This window comes from Oncorhynchus gorbuscha, linkage group LG05 (genome assembly GCF_021184085.1).
Source record: "Oncorhynchus gorbuscha isolate QuinsamMale2020 ecotype Even-year linkage group LG05, OgorEven_v1.0, whole genome shotgun sequence".
Classification (NCBI taxonomy): Eukaryota; Metazoa; Chordata; class Actinopteri; order Salmoniformes; family Salmonidae; genus Oncorhynchus; species Oncorhynchus gorbuscha.
In genome coordinates, this window is record NC_060177.1 from 63,709,322 (window position 1) to 63,728,756 (window position 19,435).

A 19,435-nucleotide genomic window follows, 5' to 3' on the forward strand; every position below is an offset into this window, starting at 1 on the left:
AAAAACAGTGAATGTCTTAGGAGCACACATGCCTCACCGGGACCAAGTTGCAGATAATGTAAAATGTAAATTGCCAGTTCTCTCTCTAAATCCGACTATCATTCATTCATTCATTCATTCATCCAGTCTCTCTCTCTCTCTCTCTCTCTCTCTCTCTCTCTCTCTCTCTCTCTCTCTCTCTCTCTCTCTCTCTCTCTCTCTCTCTCTCTCTCTCTCTCTCATGGTTCCACCTGTCACCAGAGGGCGACAGAGACTGTTGTCATAACTATCCTGTGATGATCTGAAGGATCAGGTTACAGTGGGTTCACTCTACAGCGTGCTCTCTCTCATGGAGGGGGAGAGCGGGAAGACGGCTGTTTTATGGTGGTCATAAAATACGCTGCCTCTATGATCTGTAGTGTTCGAGATTGGAATGTAAACTGTGGAACACAGAAAGACACTTGGACATCAAAAGTTTGAGTTTTGAGAATGTGGGAGTGGTCCGTGGACACTTAAGGGACAGTCATGATGAAGTTGTTTCATTTGGTGACCTCATGAAAGACAGGAGACCCACATTACTGTATCTCTGTTTGTGTACACGTTTCAATTATCAGATTTACATCTAGATGTTGGATAAACCATTCTCTTTTTCATCTTTTTAAATGAAAACCTTGTGAAGACTTACAGAAAACATTTGATCTCTGTCATTGCCAACAAAGGGTATATAACAAAGTATTGAGATAAACATTTGTTATTGACCAAATACTTATTTTCCACCATAATTTGCAAATAAATTCATTAAAAATCTATTTTTCTTCTCATTTTGTCTGTCATAGTTGAAGTGTATCTATGATGAAAATTACAGGCCTCTCTCGTCTTTTTAAGTGGGCGAACTTGCATAATTGGTGGCTGACTAAATATTTTTTGCCCCACTGTACGTTTTGTTTGATAAAGTTCAAATCTGTTTACATTGGCGCGTTATGGTCAGTAATGTTGTGCCTCGAAAACATCCGGCAAATTTTCAAAGAGCCACATCAATTTACAGATATACACATAATAAACTTTGATTGAGGATACAAGTATTATGCACAAAATTATAGATATACTTCTCCTTGATGCAACCGCTGTATCAGATTTCAAAAAAGCTTTACGGAAAAAGCAAACCATGTAATAATCTGAGTACAGCGCTCAGACACAAAACAAGCCATGCAGATACCCGCCATGTTGTGGAGTCAGAAAAAGTCAGAAATAGCGTTATAAATATTCACTTACCTTTGATGATCTTCTTCAGAATGCACTCCCAGGAATCCCAGTTTGTTTTGTTCGATAAAGTCCATAATTTATGTCCAAATACCTCATTTTTTTAGCGCGTTTGGTAAACAAATCCAAATTCACGAGGCGCGGGAAAGTCCAGTTGAAAGTTCAGACAAAAAGTTCAAAAAGCTACATTACAGTTCATAGAAACATGTCAAACGATGTATAGAATCAATCTCTAGGATGTTTTTAATATAAATCTTCAATAATGGTTCAACCATAGAATTCCTTTGTCTTTAGAATTGCAATGTAACGCAGGTCACTCTCACATGTGCGCGCATGATCAGCTCATGCCACTCTGGCAGACCTCTGGTTGAATCAGCTCTCATTCACCCCCACTTTACAGCAGAAGCCTCAAACCACATTCTAAAGACTGTTGACATCTAGTGGAAGCCTTGGGAAGTGCAATATGACCCCATAGACATTGTATATTCGATAGACAATGAGTTGAAAAACGACAAATCTCAGATTTCCCACTTCCTGGTTGTATTTTTTTCAGGTTTTTGCTTGCGATATGTTATACTCACAGAAATCATTCAAACAGTTTTAGAAACTTCAGAGTGTTTTCTATCCAATACTACTGATAATATGCATATATTAGCTTCTGGGCCTGAGTAGCAGGAAGTTTACTCTGGGCACGCTTTTCATCCGAATGTGAAAATGCTGCCCCCTATCCCAAACAGGTTTTAATAATGTTTACATATCCTACATTACTCATCTCATATGTATATACTGTATTATATACCGTCTACTGCATCTTGCCTATGCCAAACGGTGTCGCTCATCCATTGATATGTACATATTCTATTCATCCCTTTACATTTGTGTGTATTTGTGTGTATAAGGTAGTTGTTGTGAATTTGTTAGATTACTTGCTAGATATTACTGCATAATCGGAACTAGAAGTATTTTGCTACACTCGCATTAACATCTGCTAACCATGTGTATGTGACAAATAAAATTTGATTTGATTTGAATTACACAGAGAATTGATTTGATAAAATAAAAGGCACATACACGACACTGTCCTAGAGACATCAACTACACTCAGGTGTGTCCAATTTACTCATTATGATTTCCCTGTTAAAAGAGGTGTGTTTCGGGCCTCCCAACTGGTGCAGTGGTCTAAGGCACTGCATCACAGTGCTAGCTGTTCCACTAGAGATCCTGGTTAGAGTGTAGGCTCTGTCGCTGACAGCTGCGACCAGGAGGCCCATGGGGCCGCACACATTTGGCCCGGCCTCGTCCGGGTTAGGGATACCCTTGTCCCATCGCACTCTAGCAATTCCTGTTGCGGGCCGGGCACATGCACGCTGACATGGTTGCCAGGTGTACGATGTCTCCTCCGACACATTCGTGTGGCTGGCTTCTGGTTTAAGCAGGCATTGTGTCAAGAAGCAGTGCGGCTTGGCTGGGTTGTGTTTGATAAGACACACGGCTCTCGACCTTCGCCTCTCCCAAGTCCGTACGGAAGTTTCAGCAATGGGATAAGACTGTAACTAGTATTTGGGGAGAAAAAAGGAGTAAAAACAATACGCTTGAATTGTTTACCGTGTGCGGTCATATCTTGAGTGAGTTTGCGAGACTTAGTGTTTGTTGTGTACTGTTATCCTGCAGCTAATGTTTCTCAGTAAAGTATTAAGTTTATCCTTAATCACTGATTCTTCGTCTGGTCTTTTTTTCTGCAGCCGAGTCCAACCTTACCACGTCACAGCTCTCTCTATCTCTCTCCCTCTCTCCGTCTGTGAGCCTTGCTGTTTGAGTCAGTGCCCTACTCTGGTGTCTCTGGGCTCTGCAGCTTTTTGTGGGACACCTGCTCTTTGCTGACAGTGGAGGTTGCATTGCAATGTGTTTATATTAGTCATCATGATGATGAACTGCAGGGACCTTCAATTACTTCTTTAGCAAAAACTCCAAAACAGGACATGTAGGATAGGTTGCATAAAATACAAAAAAAGCTGACTATACTGTCCGTGATGACATATGAAATCAGTACTCAGATTACGGTTAAGTATCACCCTGGTTGTATGTATTAACTCTCAGGTCAGGATAAGCTAACTTTCAAAACTTTCCTCAGCCTGCCCTGGGGATCAGTGCGAGTTTTCTGACTATGACCACAGTTAGTCTGGACTAGTCATCCAATATATATTTTACATTCTATTTTAGATTGAATAAAGATATTAGTGGTTGCATTTAACGGAAACGAACACTGATGGTTTAAATTAAGGGTTGAACTGAAAGAGTGGCATCATTTATACAGAGCATGTCAATAACACCGGGACTCATTTAGTCAGACATCAAACCCTGTCATGCACAAACCTCTCATAATTACAAGTCATTTCATTAATTTATTAAACACACTAGGTATAAAAGTGTCTCTACAATGTGTTAGTTTGCAGATGTGTTTGATGAGTTGTGTATTGTGTGTTTTGAGGTTGTGCTCCATTTGTGCTCTTCTGCATGGCCCTGTTGTCCAGCGGCAGGGACACGTCCCGTGTGCGGTCCCTCACAGTCTTTAGGAAGCTCATGATGCCCGAGCCGCCTGTACCCGTCTCCTCCAGAGCCGTGGGCGCCCTGCTGACAGTCTCCTCCTGGGAACTGTTGCCCTGTCTTCGCAGCTGGCGGGCACGGGCAGCGGGAACGGTGATAAAGCAGCTGACCACGTTGATGTGGTAGCTGCGGAGGGCCATTAGCTTGGTCACACATAGCTGAAAAGCTGTGGTCAGAAGCTCACTGGCCTCCTGCTGGACAAAGCCTCGCAGGGAGGGCTGCAGAGATATGTCCTGGATCAGATGCTTGTGGGAAGAGGGCATGTAGTTTCTCATACGGGTCAGAAAGGCTCCTGTACAAGTAGAAAGCATATTCACCCTCAGTGGAAATAACATCTTCAGGAGACCTTTGTGTTTTAAAACATGCCTACGTAAAATATAATGCCAATGCAAAATGTTTTAGGCCTTCAGTCACATACAGTATGTATAACACAACTCAATAACTCTTTATGTTTTTAAGTGAACAATTCCTTATTGCCAAAGAAAACATCTGTTAAGATTGTACTTGTTAACACAGCCATTTGTATCTCTGCAAAACATTTATTAAATATTGTGTGGTATTATTGACTCCTCTGGACCTATCTAATTTTGCTTTCTTACCACAATTGTCCTCATGTTTGACTCCTAGCAGCTCATCAAAGCAGTGCAGCAGACTGCTCTGGGCAGCACTCCCACCAGAATACTCCATAGGCTCTGCCTGGATGCCTTCATACACCAAACCAGCTGGCATGGATGAGTTATCTTTCCACCTGATCCACACACATACAGCCATACATTTTGAATACAGTCATATTTTATGTGTCATTAACTTCTGTCAGACAACTTAGACAATTAACTTCTGTCAGACTCATTTTGTATCATTTAGGCCTACTAGGGGTGTTCAGTACTTACCCAGACAGATAGATCCTTATAATACCATAGAAGACATCTGGCTTGACATATGCTGGAACAACATAAGATACGCTGAGAATGCAGGTGAACTGGACTGAATATCAACACAGTAAAACATATGTTTCAGTTGTAGTACCATGCATCAGTTTGAGTGCATCTGTCATGCCCTCCATCGCCTGGCTGATTTCCTCTAGTGCACTTGTAACAGTCTCAGCATCACCACACTGGACCCCATTAATAACCAGGGGAATACTCTGAAACACACCCACATTAACAATGTCACTCAGAATTGGGCATCTCATTTTACAGCTCTGTGGGTTTCAGAAGAGACCTTCACCTTGATGGCTGGCACTGCAGCCAGCTCCACTAGTAGAGTGACCATGAAGAACCCCCTCACACTGTCCCCACCAGGCAGAGTGACAAGCAGCTCCAAGTTCCTGGGAGAGCGATGAAAACAACAACTATCACCATGGCCACAATGACAGCTGGTAGAAGAAGTTAAAGTTCCTGCAAACATTTCAGGAGATTATTAGATTGCAATAGTATGATTTCAAATGTCAGCGAGAGCCAACGAGCAAAGACTATTGGAATGTGTTGGAATCTACAAATACAGCTGGTTGGAATCAATTATTCAAGGCAATACTTACTCTATGTCAAATGGTCTGGTACGGGAGATGATGTGACATGAAAAAGAAACACATTTCCTTTAAATATCACTGAGACAAAAATAGAACAGTAGAGGCAGATAATAATAATTTGGGGGGTGCTGATCTTTGTCCTATTTCACACAGGTAATGTGTTTTTTGCATATCCCTCTCTCCCTGAGAAACACACAGAGTGGGGTCATGGCTAGGGTCTGATATTCAACAGCAAACCTGTAGCAGTTAGGGTTAAGTGCCTTGCTCAAGGGCACATCTACATATTTTTCACCTTCTCAGCTTGGGGATTCAAACCAGCAACTTTTCGGTTACTTGCCCAACTCTCTAACCGCTAGGCTACCTGCTGCCCCGGAGAATCTTGATTATTCCAAACATACCCATGTGGATCCCTCTTCTTCCAGTTAGCCAGTACTGCGTCTGCATGGGTAAGGATGGGAGGGAGGCCTAGACGCTGAGACACCTTCCAGTATGGAACGGCCAGGTTGCGGGGGAGTATCTTATGGGAGATAAGAGTTCATATCAGAGGGACATGCAATTATTTTCATGATGATACTCTCGGTGCATTGCATGATGCCTGGGGTTATGTTTACAGATAGTCAAGTCCTGGAAGTGTTTGCATCCAGTAACTATTTGTTGGTGTTCCATGTCTCAAACCTGAAGGTGCCAAAGTTGCTGGATTATTTCACCTTTGATTTACAGTACGACAATATTACAGTTTATCAATTAATTTTTCAAGCATTCTATGGAACAATGTTTTCGATTTTCAAAATAGAGTTGACAAGTCACAGAACTGTGGCCTTTTATAAAACAGTAAATGCATTTTCAAAATGTAGTTGCATTCTAAAAACATAAATACATTCCTCAAAACTATATACGGTCAAAATTGTGAAATTATACTGCTCTTGAATCCATGCAGACAAAACAGAAAGTTAGTCTTTAAAAAATCCCAGTAGATCAATACATTTTCTTTGCAGTCATTAAATCAATGCAATCATTTTTCCAAGAATTGTTTACAGACAGATTATTTCACTGGATCACAATTCCAGTGGGTCAGAAGTTTACATACACTAAATTGACTGTGCCTTTAAACAGCTTGGAAAATTCCAGAAAATTACGTCATGGCTGTAGTAGCTTCTGATAGGCTAATTGACATCATTTGAGTCAATTGGAGGTGTACCTGTGGATGTATTTCAAGGCCTACCTTCAAACTCAGTGCCTCTTTGCTTGACATCATGGAAAACTCAAAAGAAATCAGCCAAGACCTCAGAAAAAAAATGGTAGACCTCCACAAGTCTGGTTCATCCTTGGGAGCCATTTTCAAATGCCTGAATGTTCCACGTTCATCTGTACAAACAATATATAGCAAGTATAAACACCATGGGACTACGCAGACGTCATACCACTCAGGAAGGAGACGCGTTCTGTACTTTGGTTCAAAAAGTGCAAATCAATCCCAGAACAACAGCAAAGGACCTTGTGAAGATGCTGGAGGAAACAGGTAAAGGTATAGATATCCACAGTAAAACGAGTCCTATATTGACATAACCTGAAAGGCCGCTCAAAAAGGAAGAAGCCACTGCTCCAAAACCACCATGAAAAATAGCCAGACTACGGTTTGCAACTGCACATGTGGACAAAGAAGGTAGTTTTTGGACAAATGTCCTCTGGTCTGATGAAACAAAAATATAACTGTTTGGCCATAATGTCCATCGTTATGTTTGGTGTTTGGAGGATAAAGGGGAGGCTTGCAAACCGTGACAGTACCCCCCCCCCAAAGGTGTGGACTCTGGCACCTGACTCTAAAGGGGAGACTCCGGTGTGGGACGTAGACCACCCTCCGCCCGCAGATCCCTCCGCTTTGGTGGCGGCCCTGGTGCATGGAACTTCACTTGGAGGAACCGGTCCGCAGATCATTGCCGGAGGAACCAGACCACCGATCATCGCCGGAGGCCCCGGACCGGGGACCATTGCTGGATGCTCCGGACCTGGGACCGTCGCTGGAGACTCCGGACTCACCAGGCTGGGGAGACACACTGCAGGCCTGGTGCGTCGAGCAGGCACAGGACTCACCAGGCTGGGGAGACACACGGGAGGCCTGGTCCGTGGAGCAGGCACAGGACTCACCGGGCTGGAGAGACACACTGCAGGCCTGGTGCGTCGAGCAGGCACAGGACTCACCAGGCTGGGGAGACACACGGGAGGCCTGGTCCGTGGAGCAGGCACAACCCGTCCTGGCTGGATAACCATTTAAATCCAGCAAGTGCGTGGCACCAGCATAGGACGCACTGGGCTGTGAAAGCACACTGGAGGTCTGGAGCTTAGAGGTAGCACAACCCCTCCTGGCTGAATCACCACTTTAGCCCGGCACGTTCGAGGCGCTGACATAGGATGCACTGGGCTGTGAAAGCACACTGGAGGTCTGGAGCTTAGAGGTAGCACAACCCCTCCTGGCTGAATCACCACTTTAGCCCGGCACATTCGAGGCGCTGACACAGGACGCACTGGGCTGTGCAGGCGCACTGGGGACACCTTGCGCAGAGCCAGCGCTGGATATCCCGATCCGAGGAGGCGCACTGGAGACCAGGAGCGCTGAGCCGGCACCACCCCTCCTGGCTGGATACCCCTCTTTACGCGGCAGGTATGGAGAGTATGTACTGCATGCACCGGGCTGTGACTTTGCAAAACTGGAAAACATGGCACTGGAACCGTGACCAACTCCGCTTGCCCCGCTCGCCAACCCATGTGCCCCACCCAAAATTGGGGTTGCCTCTCGTGCTCCTGTCTCTGCCGTAACTCCTGATCTCTCTCCTCCTCACTATCTGCCTCTGCCTGTTTCCATGGCAGGCTTTTGTCGCCTGACATGATCTCCTCCCATGTCCACAATGTCCTAAACGGCCTTTACCCCGTGCCCAGGATCCCTTCTCCTCCTGGCCACGCTGCTTGGTCCTTTTGTGGTGGGTTCTTCTGTCACGATAGTCATGGGAAGAAGTGGACCAAAGCGCAGCGTGGTACGTGTTCATTCTATTTATTTATTAACTGAACACCGATAACAAAATACGAATGGGATGTTCTGCAGGGAAAAATAACAACCAGTGCAAAATAAGAACCCACAAATGAAAGAGGGAAAAGGACTGCCTAAGTATGATTCCCAATCAGAGACAACAATAGACAGCTGCCTCTGATTGGGAACTACCCTCGGCCAAAAACAAAGAAATAGAAAACATAGAAATATGAAGTTAAGACATGGAATTTTTACTAGGATTATATGTCAGGAATTGTGAAAAACTGAGTTTAAATGTATTTGGCTAAGGTGTATGTAAACTTCTGACTTCAAATGTAACTATCAAAAGGTGCAGAATTATGGGTAATTACTCTCCTCTTATGCATATTTCACCAAACACTTTCATACACATTGTAACGTGGAGCGGAACAGGTGAACCCAAGAGCAGACTCAGATGGGGAGACTGGGATGAGTTAACCAAGGTATTTATTGAAACAAGGGGGGGAAGATTGAATGCAGGCCAGGGGAAGCTTGGGCGGGTTGCTGGAAACCAGGTGCAAAGGCTGAGGTGAGAGGTGTGGGAACAGGGTAAGCAGATCCGGAGGGGAATCCAAAGGAGCGTAGAGTGAGGAATTGAGGACAGAGTAGCAGGACAGATGAGAAGTCGGACTGGAGACAGGGACCAGAGTCAGAGCGGGCAGAACTGTAGCGGAGAGGAAAACAGCGTCAGGTAAGGGAAAACAGGCACAACAGGAACAAACAGCTAGAGACATGGACTGACTGGGAAGAGATTACGTTCTGGTAGTTTTGAAGTGGCAGGACTGAATATTTGTAGAGGTCTTGGTTATGGAACAGGTTGCAGCTGGTGGGGATCTGCTCTGACTCCAGCACACCTGTCTCTGCCCACACAATCACACACACACACACAGAGAAGGGAGAGAGCACTGGGGGAGTGGCGGCAGGTCAAGGAGACATGAGCATTAGAGGGTGTGGCAGGAGCAGATGTGACACACGTTAAATCAAATAGGATTCCTGATCAAGAAGAAAATGGAAAACAAGCACATTGTGTGCAGGATTTATTCAAATACAATTGTATTTGTCATATGCGCCAAATACAACAGGTGTAGATCAGGCAATATTTACTAACGAGCCCTTTCCCAACAATGAGTTATAATACAAATGTAATTATGAGAATACATACACGGAGTACCGGTACAGAGTCAATGTGCAAGGGTAGAAGGTAGTTGAGGTAATATGCACATGACAAGGGTAGGTGAAAACTCATCCGCCATGCTGATCTTCAACACAGGGCCCCTCAGGGGTACGTGCCCAGTCGCCTACTGTACTCCCTGTTCACTCATGAACAAGCACGACTCCAATGCCATCATTAAGTTTGCCGATGACACAACAGGCCTGATCACCGACAATGATGAGACAGCCTTTAGCGAGCAGGTCAGAGACCTGGCTGTGTGGTGCCAGGACAACAACCTCTCCCTCAACGTGATCAAGACAAAGGAGATGATTGTGGACTACAGGAAAATAAATACAGAGCACACCCCCATTCTCATCAACGGGGCTGTATTGGAGCAGGTTGAGTGTCCACATCACCAACAAACTAACATGGTCCAAGCACACCAAGACAGTCGTGAAGAGGGCAAAACAAAAGCTATTCCCCCTCAGTCCTCAGATCCTCAAAAGGTTCTACAGCTGCACCGTCGAGAGCACCCTGACGGGTTGCATCACTGCCTGGTATAGCAACTTCTCGGCCTCCAACCGCAAGGCACTACAGAGGGTAGTGCGTACGGCCCAGTACATCACTGGGGCCAATCTTCCTGCCAACCAGGACCTCTATACCAGGCAGTGTCAGAGGAAGGCCCTCAGAATTGTCACAGAGCCACCCTAGTCATAGACTGTTCTCTCTGCTACCGCATGGCACTGGAACGCCAAGTCGAAGTCCAAGAGGCTTCTAAACAGCATCTACCCCCAAGTCATAAGACTCCTGAACATCTAATCACATGGCTACCCATACTATTTGCAATGCCCCTCCCCCTTATGCTGCTGCTACTCCCTGTTATTATCTATGCATAGTCATGTTAATAACTCTACCTACATGTACATATTCCTCAATTACCTCGGTACCGATACCCCCTATATATAGCCTCACTATTGTTATTTTACTGCTGCTCTTTACTCATTTGTTACTTTTATTTCTTATTTTTTAGGCATTTTTCTTAAAACAGCATTGTTGGTTAAGAGCTTGTAAGTAAGCATTTCACTGTAAGTTCTACACCTGTTGTATTCAGCGCATGTGACAAATAAAATGTGATTTTATGTACAGTGCCTTCAGAAAGTATTCATACCCCTTGACTTATTCTACATTGTGTTGTGTTACAGCTTGAATTTATTTTTAAATGTCTCACCTATCTACACACAATACCCTATACTGAGTGTTTTTAGAAACATGTTTTTAGACATTTTTGCAGATGTATTGATTAATACAGATATGCAATTTGCATAAGTATGTAAATGCATGGCAGGGAGCTTGGTCCCAGTGATGTACTGGGAGGTACGCATTACCCTCTGTAGCACCTTATAGTCAGATGCCAAGCAGTTGCCAAACCAAGCAGGGAAGCAGCCAGTCAAGATTCTCTCAATGCTGCAGCTGTAGAACTTTTTGAGGATCTGAGGGCCCATGCCAAATCTTTTCAGCCTCCTGAGGGGGAAGAGACATTGTAGTGTCCTCCTCACAACTGTGTTGGTGTGTTTGGACCATGATAGTTCCTTAATGTTGTGGACACCAAGGAACTTGACGCTCTCGACCTGCTGTACTACAGCCCCGTCGATATGAATGGGGTGCGCTCGGCCCTCCATTTCCTTTTGTCCATGATCATCTGCTATGTCTTGCTGACTTTGAGGCCGAGATTGTTATCCTGGCAGCACATTTACAGGTCGCAGACCTCCTCCCTATAGCCTGTCTCATCATCGTATGATCAGGCCTACCACCGTCGTGTAGTCGGCATACTTAATGATGGTGTTGGAGTCGTGCGTGGCCACAGGGTTGTGGGTGAATAGGGAGTAGAGGAGAAGACTAAGCACGCACCCCTGAGGGGCCCCCATGTTGAAGGTCAGCATGACAGATATGTTCTTGCCTACCCTCACCACCTGGGGGCGGCTCGTCAAGAGGTCCATTTGTGGATTTGATTACAGGTTCAAAATGGCCACAAACCAAATGGCCAGAAACAAAGATCTACGGTAGTGTACATACCGTAGAATGATAAATCATGCAATTATTATTCTCAAGCAAAACAAAAAGATTTAGCTACGAATGCCTGTTCTCGCCATTTTCAGTTGAATTCACCTAACATTCTTTCATGGCAACTCATAAGCACGGGGACGAAGACCAAACAATCACGTCAAAAAAAAACACAGAGTTGAAATCCAAACAAAGGGCGAGGAGTACCTCGAATAAATAACACAAGTGCACAATGATACCACACGGGACAAGACCTGTAATCATCTGCGCAATTCACTTGGCATGAAAGCCAAAACAACACAGCATAGGTACTCACACGACCAACGGCCATTGGAACAATAACTGACAGCCCAATGGAAACCAAAGAGTGCACTTCTACAAGTACTAATCAGTGAGAAAAGGGGACAGGTGTGCGTAATGAAAGTTCCGGAGGGATCCGTGACAGTACCTCCCCCCCCCCGCCTTGACGCGCTGCACTAGCAGCACAACGACACTGGCCTGGAGGAAGATCACAGGAACGCAGTGCGGGTTGATCAGGACCCGATGCAGCTGCCGAAGTTGCGTCGTCGGATGGGCCACTCGCCGGACGGACCATTGTGGAAACGTTGGACGGCCCAGTTGTAGCTGCCAAAGTTGCGTCGGATGTGTCATTCCCACTGTCTCCCTTAATGGTCGATTATTCTGTCACGTTGGTATGAAGTGATCGGGAGACAGATGCAGAAATGCGTAATAGTTTTTAAATTTCTTTACCCAAATTACAGCGTGCTGTGTAAAGGCATAGGGACGAAGACCAAACAAACATGTAAAAAAACACAGGATTGAAACCCAAACAAAAGAGTGAGGAGTACCTTGAATAAATAACACAAGCGCACAATGATACCACAAGGGACGAGACCGGTAATCATCTGCACAATATACGTGGCACGAAAGCCAAAACACAGCACAGGTACTCACACGACCAACGGCCATTGGAACAATAATCAACAGCCCAATGGAAACCAAAGGGTACACTTGTACAAGTACTAATAGGTGGTAATAGGGGACAGGTGTGTGTAATGAAAGTTCCAGAGGGATCCGTGACAAATTCTCTGTTCCTGCTCCCTTGTCTCTCGTCCACATTGATACAAATCATAAATAGATAAGGTAGTAAGATGTATAATGTCTCCATCAAATCTAAGAAGTTATTTTAACTTTTTATTCTTACTTAATCGTAGACAAATGTTCAATGATATATGAAATTGGAGTTGTTCTTCATCAACTGGTAATACATAAATAATGAAGCAGGTTAATAGTTTAAACATTTCTCTTTTAATTCCAATGCATGTTTTCAAGATACAACATTGTTATCTTTGGCGGTATAGGTGGATTTTCAGAGAAGGTAAGTATTTCTATTTTGTATGCATATTGCATATTTCCCACCACCTAATGAACAACCAGAATACCAGTCTGGTGTTCAGCTTTCTGTGTTGTATTGACGTCTCCTGAAAATGACATCTGCTGCTTAAGATTGAAAGGTCATTTCATATCTACAAAACAAATAAGCTATTTTCTTTACTTTCAGAGTGCGAGCTGATCAACGGGTCGAAAATGTAGATATTGCCAGATGTATGTTCACTGTGCAAGGAACAGGCCGTGGAAGATTTATTGCTGGCAAAAGTGTCCATAAGCAGAGGTAATTAAACTGTTCTGTGTTCTTTTTCTTTCTTCATCGCTATCTGTCTTGTACGTGGAACCTGTCTCGTATGCATTAACTTTTTTTTAAATCTAGGATGTCAGCTGCAAAATTTCAGATTTTCACAACATAAACACTCAGCCATTTTCACTTGACTATCAAGCCCCTGTTTCTGCCAAGTCATGATTTCCCTGGGGGTTAGCCTTGCAATAACCAAGTGGTGAGACACATAGCCCTCTATGTTTACGTGTTTCAGGTACACTCAGATAGGTGTCTGCGTCACATACAGTCAGTAACCACTCACAGTGGCTCACACAACTTGTATTTCTATAACCTCGGACCCACCTCAGTGTTCACTATTCATAGAGGAAGAACACAGGAACACAGAGATTAGGTTCCTTCCCCCCCACAAAACATATTCTTTCTCTCTGTTAGAGTGGAACGCTTATAGAGAGATGTTTGGAGTGCTGTGACATGTCAGTACTACAACTTGCTGCACAATTTGGAGGAAGTAGGCTACCTTGACCTGTAAAATGCTATCCACTGTGTTGGATATGTCTTCCTACCTCATCTGCAGGCAGGTCTGCAGCATTTCACAGAGAGTTGGAATATTCCCCCTTTAAGTACAGAGGCGAACCTGACACCTCACCAGCTGTTGCCTTAGCACTACACAACTGATTCAAATGATCAAGTCATCATCAAGCTTCGAATGGTATTTATGTATTCAGTTGTGATCTGGTAATGTAAAAGTCTAATAATGACATTATCTTCTATTGTTTGTCCTCATGTGTCTGTTTTTCAGCATAAAGTACTCTGTAGCCACTTAGTGTGGACACCAGGTGAGACTACACACACAGATTCCTGTCGAACACAGTCTCTTTAACTACCTTATTTCCTCAATAACAGTCTCTCTCCTTCACTTCATCCCTCTCCCCTTCTCCCTAAATCCTCTAGGTTATATCAGCTGTGTTGGTGAACCCCTCACGCATCTGAACTGGCTGACACAGTGGGCACAGCATGATCATAGGTGAGAGGTCACTTGGTCGAGTCAACATGAAGTATTATTAAAGAGATGCTTTACATTGAAATACAGATAGAAATGTAGTAGTCCTAGAGTTAATGATCCAAGGTCAGTTTTGCATTTCACCTCCTAATGATTATGATGACTGACAGTGTTAGAATAAAAAAAACAAAGCTTAATTATGCTCTCTCTCTATCCATCTGTCATTCATCTGCATCTATGTTTTGACGTGAGAGAGGAAGCCAGTCCCGTCATCGCCACCTCACCCGCTCTTAAGATAACCTTCGGTCCAACTGGGAGCGCAAGGCTGGTTAGGAGACACCGCTAGAGACACTATGTAATTGTGATGGACTGAGAGAATATTAGGGAAGCACTGTAATTCATTAATCATATGCTGTCTTCCCTGTTCCTCTGTTTTACCTCGGTCTTCTACACCTCTCTCCCCACCTCCTCTTTCTTTTTTTATAATGCACACCATATGTGCATTGAAGTACAGATTGAACTTGTAATATTTATAATGCATGTATTATGTATTTATAACACCTGGATAATGAACTTTCAATAAAGAGTTTCACATTCTCCACTGGTTGAAATGAAGTATCTCATTGAAAACTACACCTATCCTGTGTCCTCAGATTAATGCAAATGAAGGGAGTTAGATATGCATAGGAAGTGTAGTTTACTGTTTTTTTCTGTATATATGAATTACAACTCAGCCTTGACTTAAATCATGGTTCTAGTCTATTGCATAGTTACAATGTGTAATCATTGATGTCCTAGGAGCAGGAGTGGTAAACACTGTTGAAGTGTATAATTGTAATACATACATGCAGATACAGCATCATTCAAAGAAGGGAGTTTGATACACCTGGTATTGGATATGACTGAAACAGAATGTCTCACATAGATTTATACCTGAACCGCACCTTTATTTGCCAAAGAAGAGTACATAATCAGTGAATATATTCAATGTACAGGCTACAATGTGGGGATCCCATGATGGTAACAACTAGAGTACATGTGAAACCCAGCAAAAAAAGAAACATCCTCAAACTGTCAACTGCGTTTATTTTCAGCAAACTTAACATGTGTAAATATTTGTATGAACATGACAAGATTCAACAACTAAGACATAAACTGAACAAGTTCCACAGACATGTGACTAACAGAAATGGAATAATGTGTCCCTGAACAAAGGGGGGTCAAAAGTAACAGTCAGTATCTGGTGTGGCCACCAGCTGCATTAAGTTCTGCAGTCCATCTCCTCCTCATGGACTGCACCAGATTTTGCCAACTCTTGCTGTGAGATGTTACCCCACTCTTCCACCAAGTTCTCTGACATTTCTGGGGGGAATGGCCCTAGTCCTCACCCTCCAATCCAACAGGTCCCAGACGTGCTCAATGGGATTAAGATCTGGGCTCTTCGCTGGCCATGGCAGAACACTGACATTCCTGTCTTGCAGGAAATCACGCACAGAATGATTAGTATGGCTGGTGGCATTGTCATGCTGGAGGGTCATCTCAGGATGAGCCTGCAGGAAGGGTACCACATGAGGGAGGAGGATGTCTTCCCTGTAACACACAGCATTGAGATTGCCTGCAATGACAACAAGCTCAGTCCCATGATGCTGTGACACACCGTCCAAGACCATAAAGGACCCTCCACCTCCAAATTGATCCCACTCCAGAGTACAGGCCTCGGTGTAACGCTCATTCCTTCAATGAGAAACGTAAATAAGACCATCACCCATGGTGAGACAAAACCGCAACACATCAGTGAAGAGCATTTTTTGCCAGTCCTGTCTGGTCCAGTGACGGTGGGTGACCAGTGATATCTGGTGAGGACCTGACTTACAACAGGCCTCCAAGCCCTCAGTCCAGCCTCTCTCAGCCTTATGCAGACAGTTTGAGCACTGATGGAGGGATTGTGCTTTCCTGGTGTAACTCGGGCAGTTGCTGTTGCCATCCTGTACCTGTCCCGCAGGTGTGATGTTCGGATGTACCGATCTTGTGCAGGTGTTGTTACACGTGGTCTGCCACTGCGAGGACGATCAGCTGTCTGTCCTGTCTCTCTGTAGCGCTGTTTTAAGCATCTCACAGTACAGACATTGCAATTTATTGCCCTGGCCACATCTGCAGTACTCATGCCTCCTTGCAGCATGCCTAAGGCACGTTCACGCAGATGAGCAGGGCATCTTTCTTTTGGTGTTTTTCAGAGTCAGTAGAAAGGCCTCTTTAGTGTCCTAAGTTTTCATAACTGTGAACTTAATTGCCTACCGTCTGTAAGTTGTTGGTGTCTTAACGGCCATTCCACAGGTGCATGTTCATTAATTGTTTATTGTTCATTGAACAAGCATGGGAAACAGTGTTTAAACCCCTTACAATGAAGATCTGTGAAGTAATTTGGATTTTTACGAATTATCTTTAAAAGACAGGGTCGTGAAAAAGGGAGGTTTCTTTACAGTTGAAGTCAGAAATTTACATACACTTAGGTTGGAGTCATTAAAACAAGTTTTTCAACCACTACACAAATTTCTTGTTAACAAACTATAGTTTTGGCAAGTCGGTTAGGACATCTACTTTGTGATTGACACAAGTAACTTTTCCAACAATAGTTTACAGACAGATTATTTCACATATAGTTCATTGTATCACTATTCCAGTGGTTCAGACGTTGACATACACTAAGTTGACTGTGCATTTAAACAGCTTGAAAATTTCCAGAAAATAATGTCATGGTTTTAGAAGCTTCTGATAGGCTAATTGACATAATTTGAGTAAATTGGAGGTGTACCTGTGGATGTATTTCAAGGCCTACCTTCAAACTCAGTGCCTCTTTGCTTGACATCATGGGAAAATCAAAAGAAATCAGCCAAGACCTCAGAAAAACATTTGTGGACCTCCACAAGTCTTGTTCATCCTTGGGAGCAATTTCCAAATGCCTGAAGGTACCACGTTCATCTGTACAAACAATAGTACGCAAGTATAAACACCATGGGACCACGCAGCTGTCATACCGCTCAGGGAGGAGACGCGTTCTGTCTCCGAGAGATGAACGTAGTTTCGTGTGAAAAGTGCAAATCAATCCCAGAACAACAGCAAAGGTCCTTGTGAAGATGCTGGAGGAAACAGGTACAAAAGTATTTATATCCACACTAAAACGAGTCCTATATTGACATAACCTGAAAGGCCGCTCAGCATGGAAGAAGCCACTGCTTGTCCTAACCGACTTGCAAAAACTATAGTTTGTTAACAAGAAATATGTGGAGTGGTTGAAAACCAAGTTTTAATGACTCCAACCTAGGTATGTTAACTTCCAACTTCAACTGTACATAATAAGAAGGGTTGTTGAAAAACCTTGACTGTGTCATTCTCCCCCTCCTGCCACACGTAGCCCATGGTCATCACACTCAGGGCCAAATGGGCCAGACGCAGCTCTCTGTGGCTTTCCAGGAATCGGGTGTTCAGCAAGGGCATCTGAGTGAGCAAATGGAAGAATGGAGATGACACTATATCACGTACAATTGTGAGTAATTATGAATACACTCTGCTTGACAAATTGCAAATGACCCATTTAACATTTTTTTGTTGTATATAAATGCTTCAGGTTATGTAATTAATCGATTAAATTTAATATATTTTATCAAATTGGATTTATATTTTGTCATCTTTGCACAGGTGAAGTCACGCATTGTTATTCAAAGTTTAGATTTTTTTTAAATGTGGAACTGTCACCAAAAACTGTTGAATATATAAACCTATTTCATTTCCACTGTATAATGTGTTCCAAACCAAGTTTGTGGAATTCAACCAGGTGGTAGAATTGCAATTCCAATCCATTCCCCCCTATTTCAACCGTTTACTGATCAGCTGAGTTTGACAGCATAGACTTACCTTGAGAATGTGGGAGCGCAGCGTGTGAGAGTAGATGAGCTCTGTAACATGCTGGGCAATGTCCATCCAGGGCTGGTAGTATGGCGGCAACTCTGTCTTTAGGGTATTGAGTCATATTGAAAGTGTCAATGTATTGTCCCTCAATCAATACTATTGTTGGATGCTCTGTCTCGTATCAGGACAGATTATGCAGAGTAGGCCACAAGCAACTGTGGAAAGTGTCAAACAAGCTTATGAAATTACAGTTCTAAAATCTATTCCAATTATTTTATGTGTTCCAAATGATGCACTGGACATATCAGTAGTTAGAAAAGCAATCTAGCTGGTTCCTCATTACATCAATGCTTTGCTTTACCAAGGATAAAGGATAAAGTTCACAAACAGGACAAACACAAAGGACGCCAATTGCAAGTTGTTGTGGAAACTAGATCCAAAGATTAAGCAGAGACTAATTTTGTGGTGTAATAGTGCATCTTTTAATGCATACGAGCAGTGGCAAGGTAGATCCGTCTGTGATCGCAGTCAGGGAAGGCGCTCCAAGAGTAAATGATTACATGTCCCTTATATAGTGGGAGGTGATAATACAATCATATTGTTACACAACAGTTATTTTACAGAAACAACAGTTCCAGAACACAATGGCCTTAACAGGAGTCTATGAAATGCATAACATCAAAGTCCAGCACAGAACAATAACATAACCCTTGAGAAGTGGCAACAGCTCATCCCAATTCTGCCTCAACAAAGTATACCATGTATCAACCTTGCCTGGATTGGAATGCTCTCATCTGTACTCTGCACTCCAAATTCAAAACCACTAGGTCTTAACCACAGCTTGATTTGGGGGGGTCTCAGGGAAACTAATGTCACTGTCTGAGGCTGAGAAAGTTACAACCTGCTTTCAACATTTACAAATATATCAACACTACTTACTTTCCACTTACTTTGATTTGACAAACAACTAATAAGCAACCGTTGTCATGGGAAACAACACATGCCCACTAATGACTGACAATGATTACAAATGCAATGGGTATCCCATAAGATAAGGAGGCTGTACCTACCAGGGGTGCAGGGAGAATGAAGCCAAACACATCAGAGACATGGTAGGGGTCCAGAGAGAAAGGCTTCTGTGAGTCTGTGATAGTAGTGGCCATGGGGGCTGAAAGAGGATCCCTGATATGTGCAGTGATTGTCAGGCA

General features: G+C 43.6%; 1 protein-coding gene across 2 annotated transcripts; it reads right to left on the reverse strand.

Annotated features, from left to right (window-relative positions):
* Window positions 1-1,954: 1,954 nt before the first annotated feature.
* On the reverse strand, window positions 1,955-19,435 carry LOC124036279 (indoleamine 2,3-dioxygenase 2-like). 2 transcript variants are annotated; one of them, XM_046350629.1, is made up of 10 exons: window positions 19,298-19,435; window positions 18,234-18,329; window positions 17,697-17,816; window positions 5,770-5,888; window positions 5,381-5,395; window positions 5,071-5,170; window positions 4,870-4,987; window positions 4,734-4,785; window positions 4,443-4,591; window positions 1,955-4,135 (listed from the first exon to the last, which is right to left on the reverse strand). In XM_046350629.1, exons 1-10 carry the CDS (start codon window positions 19,388-19,390, stop codon window positions 3,672-3,674), a joined length of 1,326 nt encoding a protein of 441 aa, XP_046206585.1. In that variant the 5' UTR covers window positions 19,391-19,435; the 3' UTR covers window positions 1,955-3,671. The 2 variants fall into 2 exon arrangements, with proteins under 2 accessions (XP_046206585.1, XP_046206586.1); XM_046350630.1 differs by lacking the exons at window positions 17,697-17,816; window positions 18,234-18,329 and having other exon boundaries at window positions 19,298-19,417.

Coding starts and splice junctions, on each gene's coding strand:
- LOC124036279 (XM_046350629.1), bottom strand. CDS start 19,390: ATGGCCACTACTATCACAGACTCACAGAAGCCTTTCTCTCTGGACCCC. Junction 4,988..5,070: donor CTGCAGTGCCAGCCATCAAG/GTGAAGGTCTCT, acceptor GGTGTGTTTCAG/AGTATTCCCCTGGTTATTAA. Junction 4,592..4,733: donor ATAAGGATCTATCTGTCTGG/GTAAGTACTGAA, acceptor TGTGTGGATCAG/GTGGAAAGATAACTCATCCA.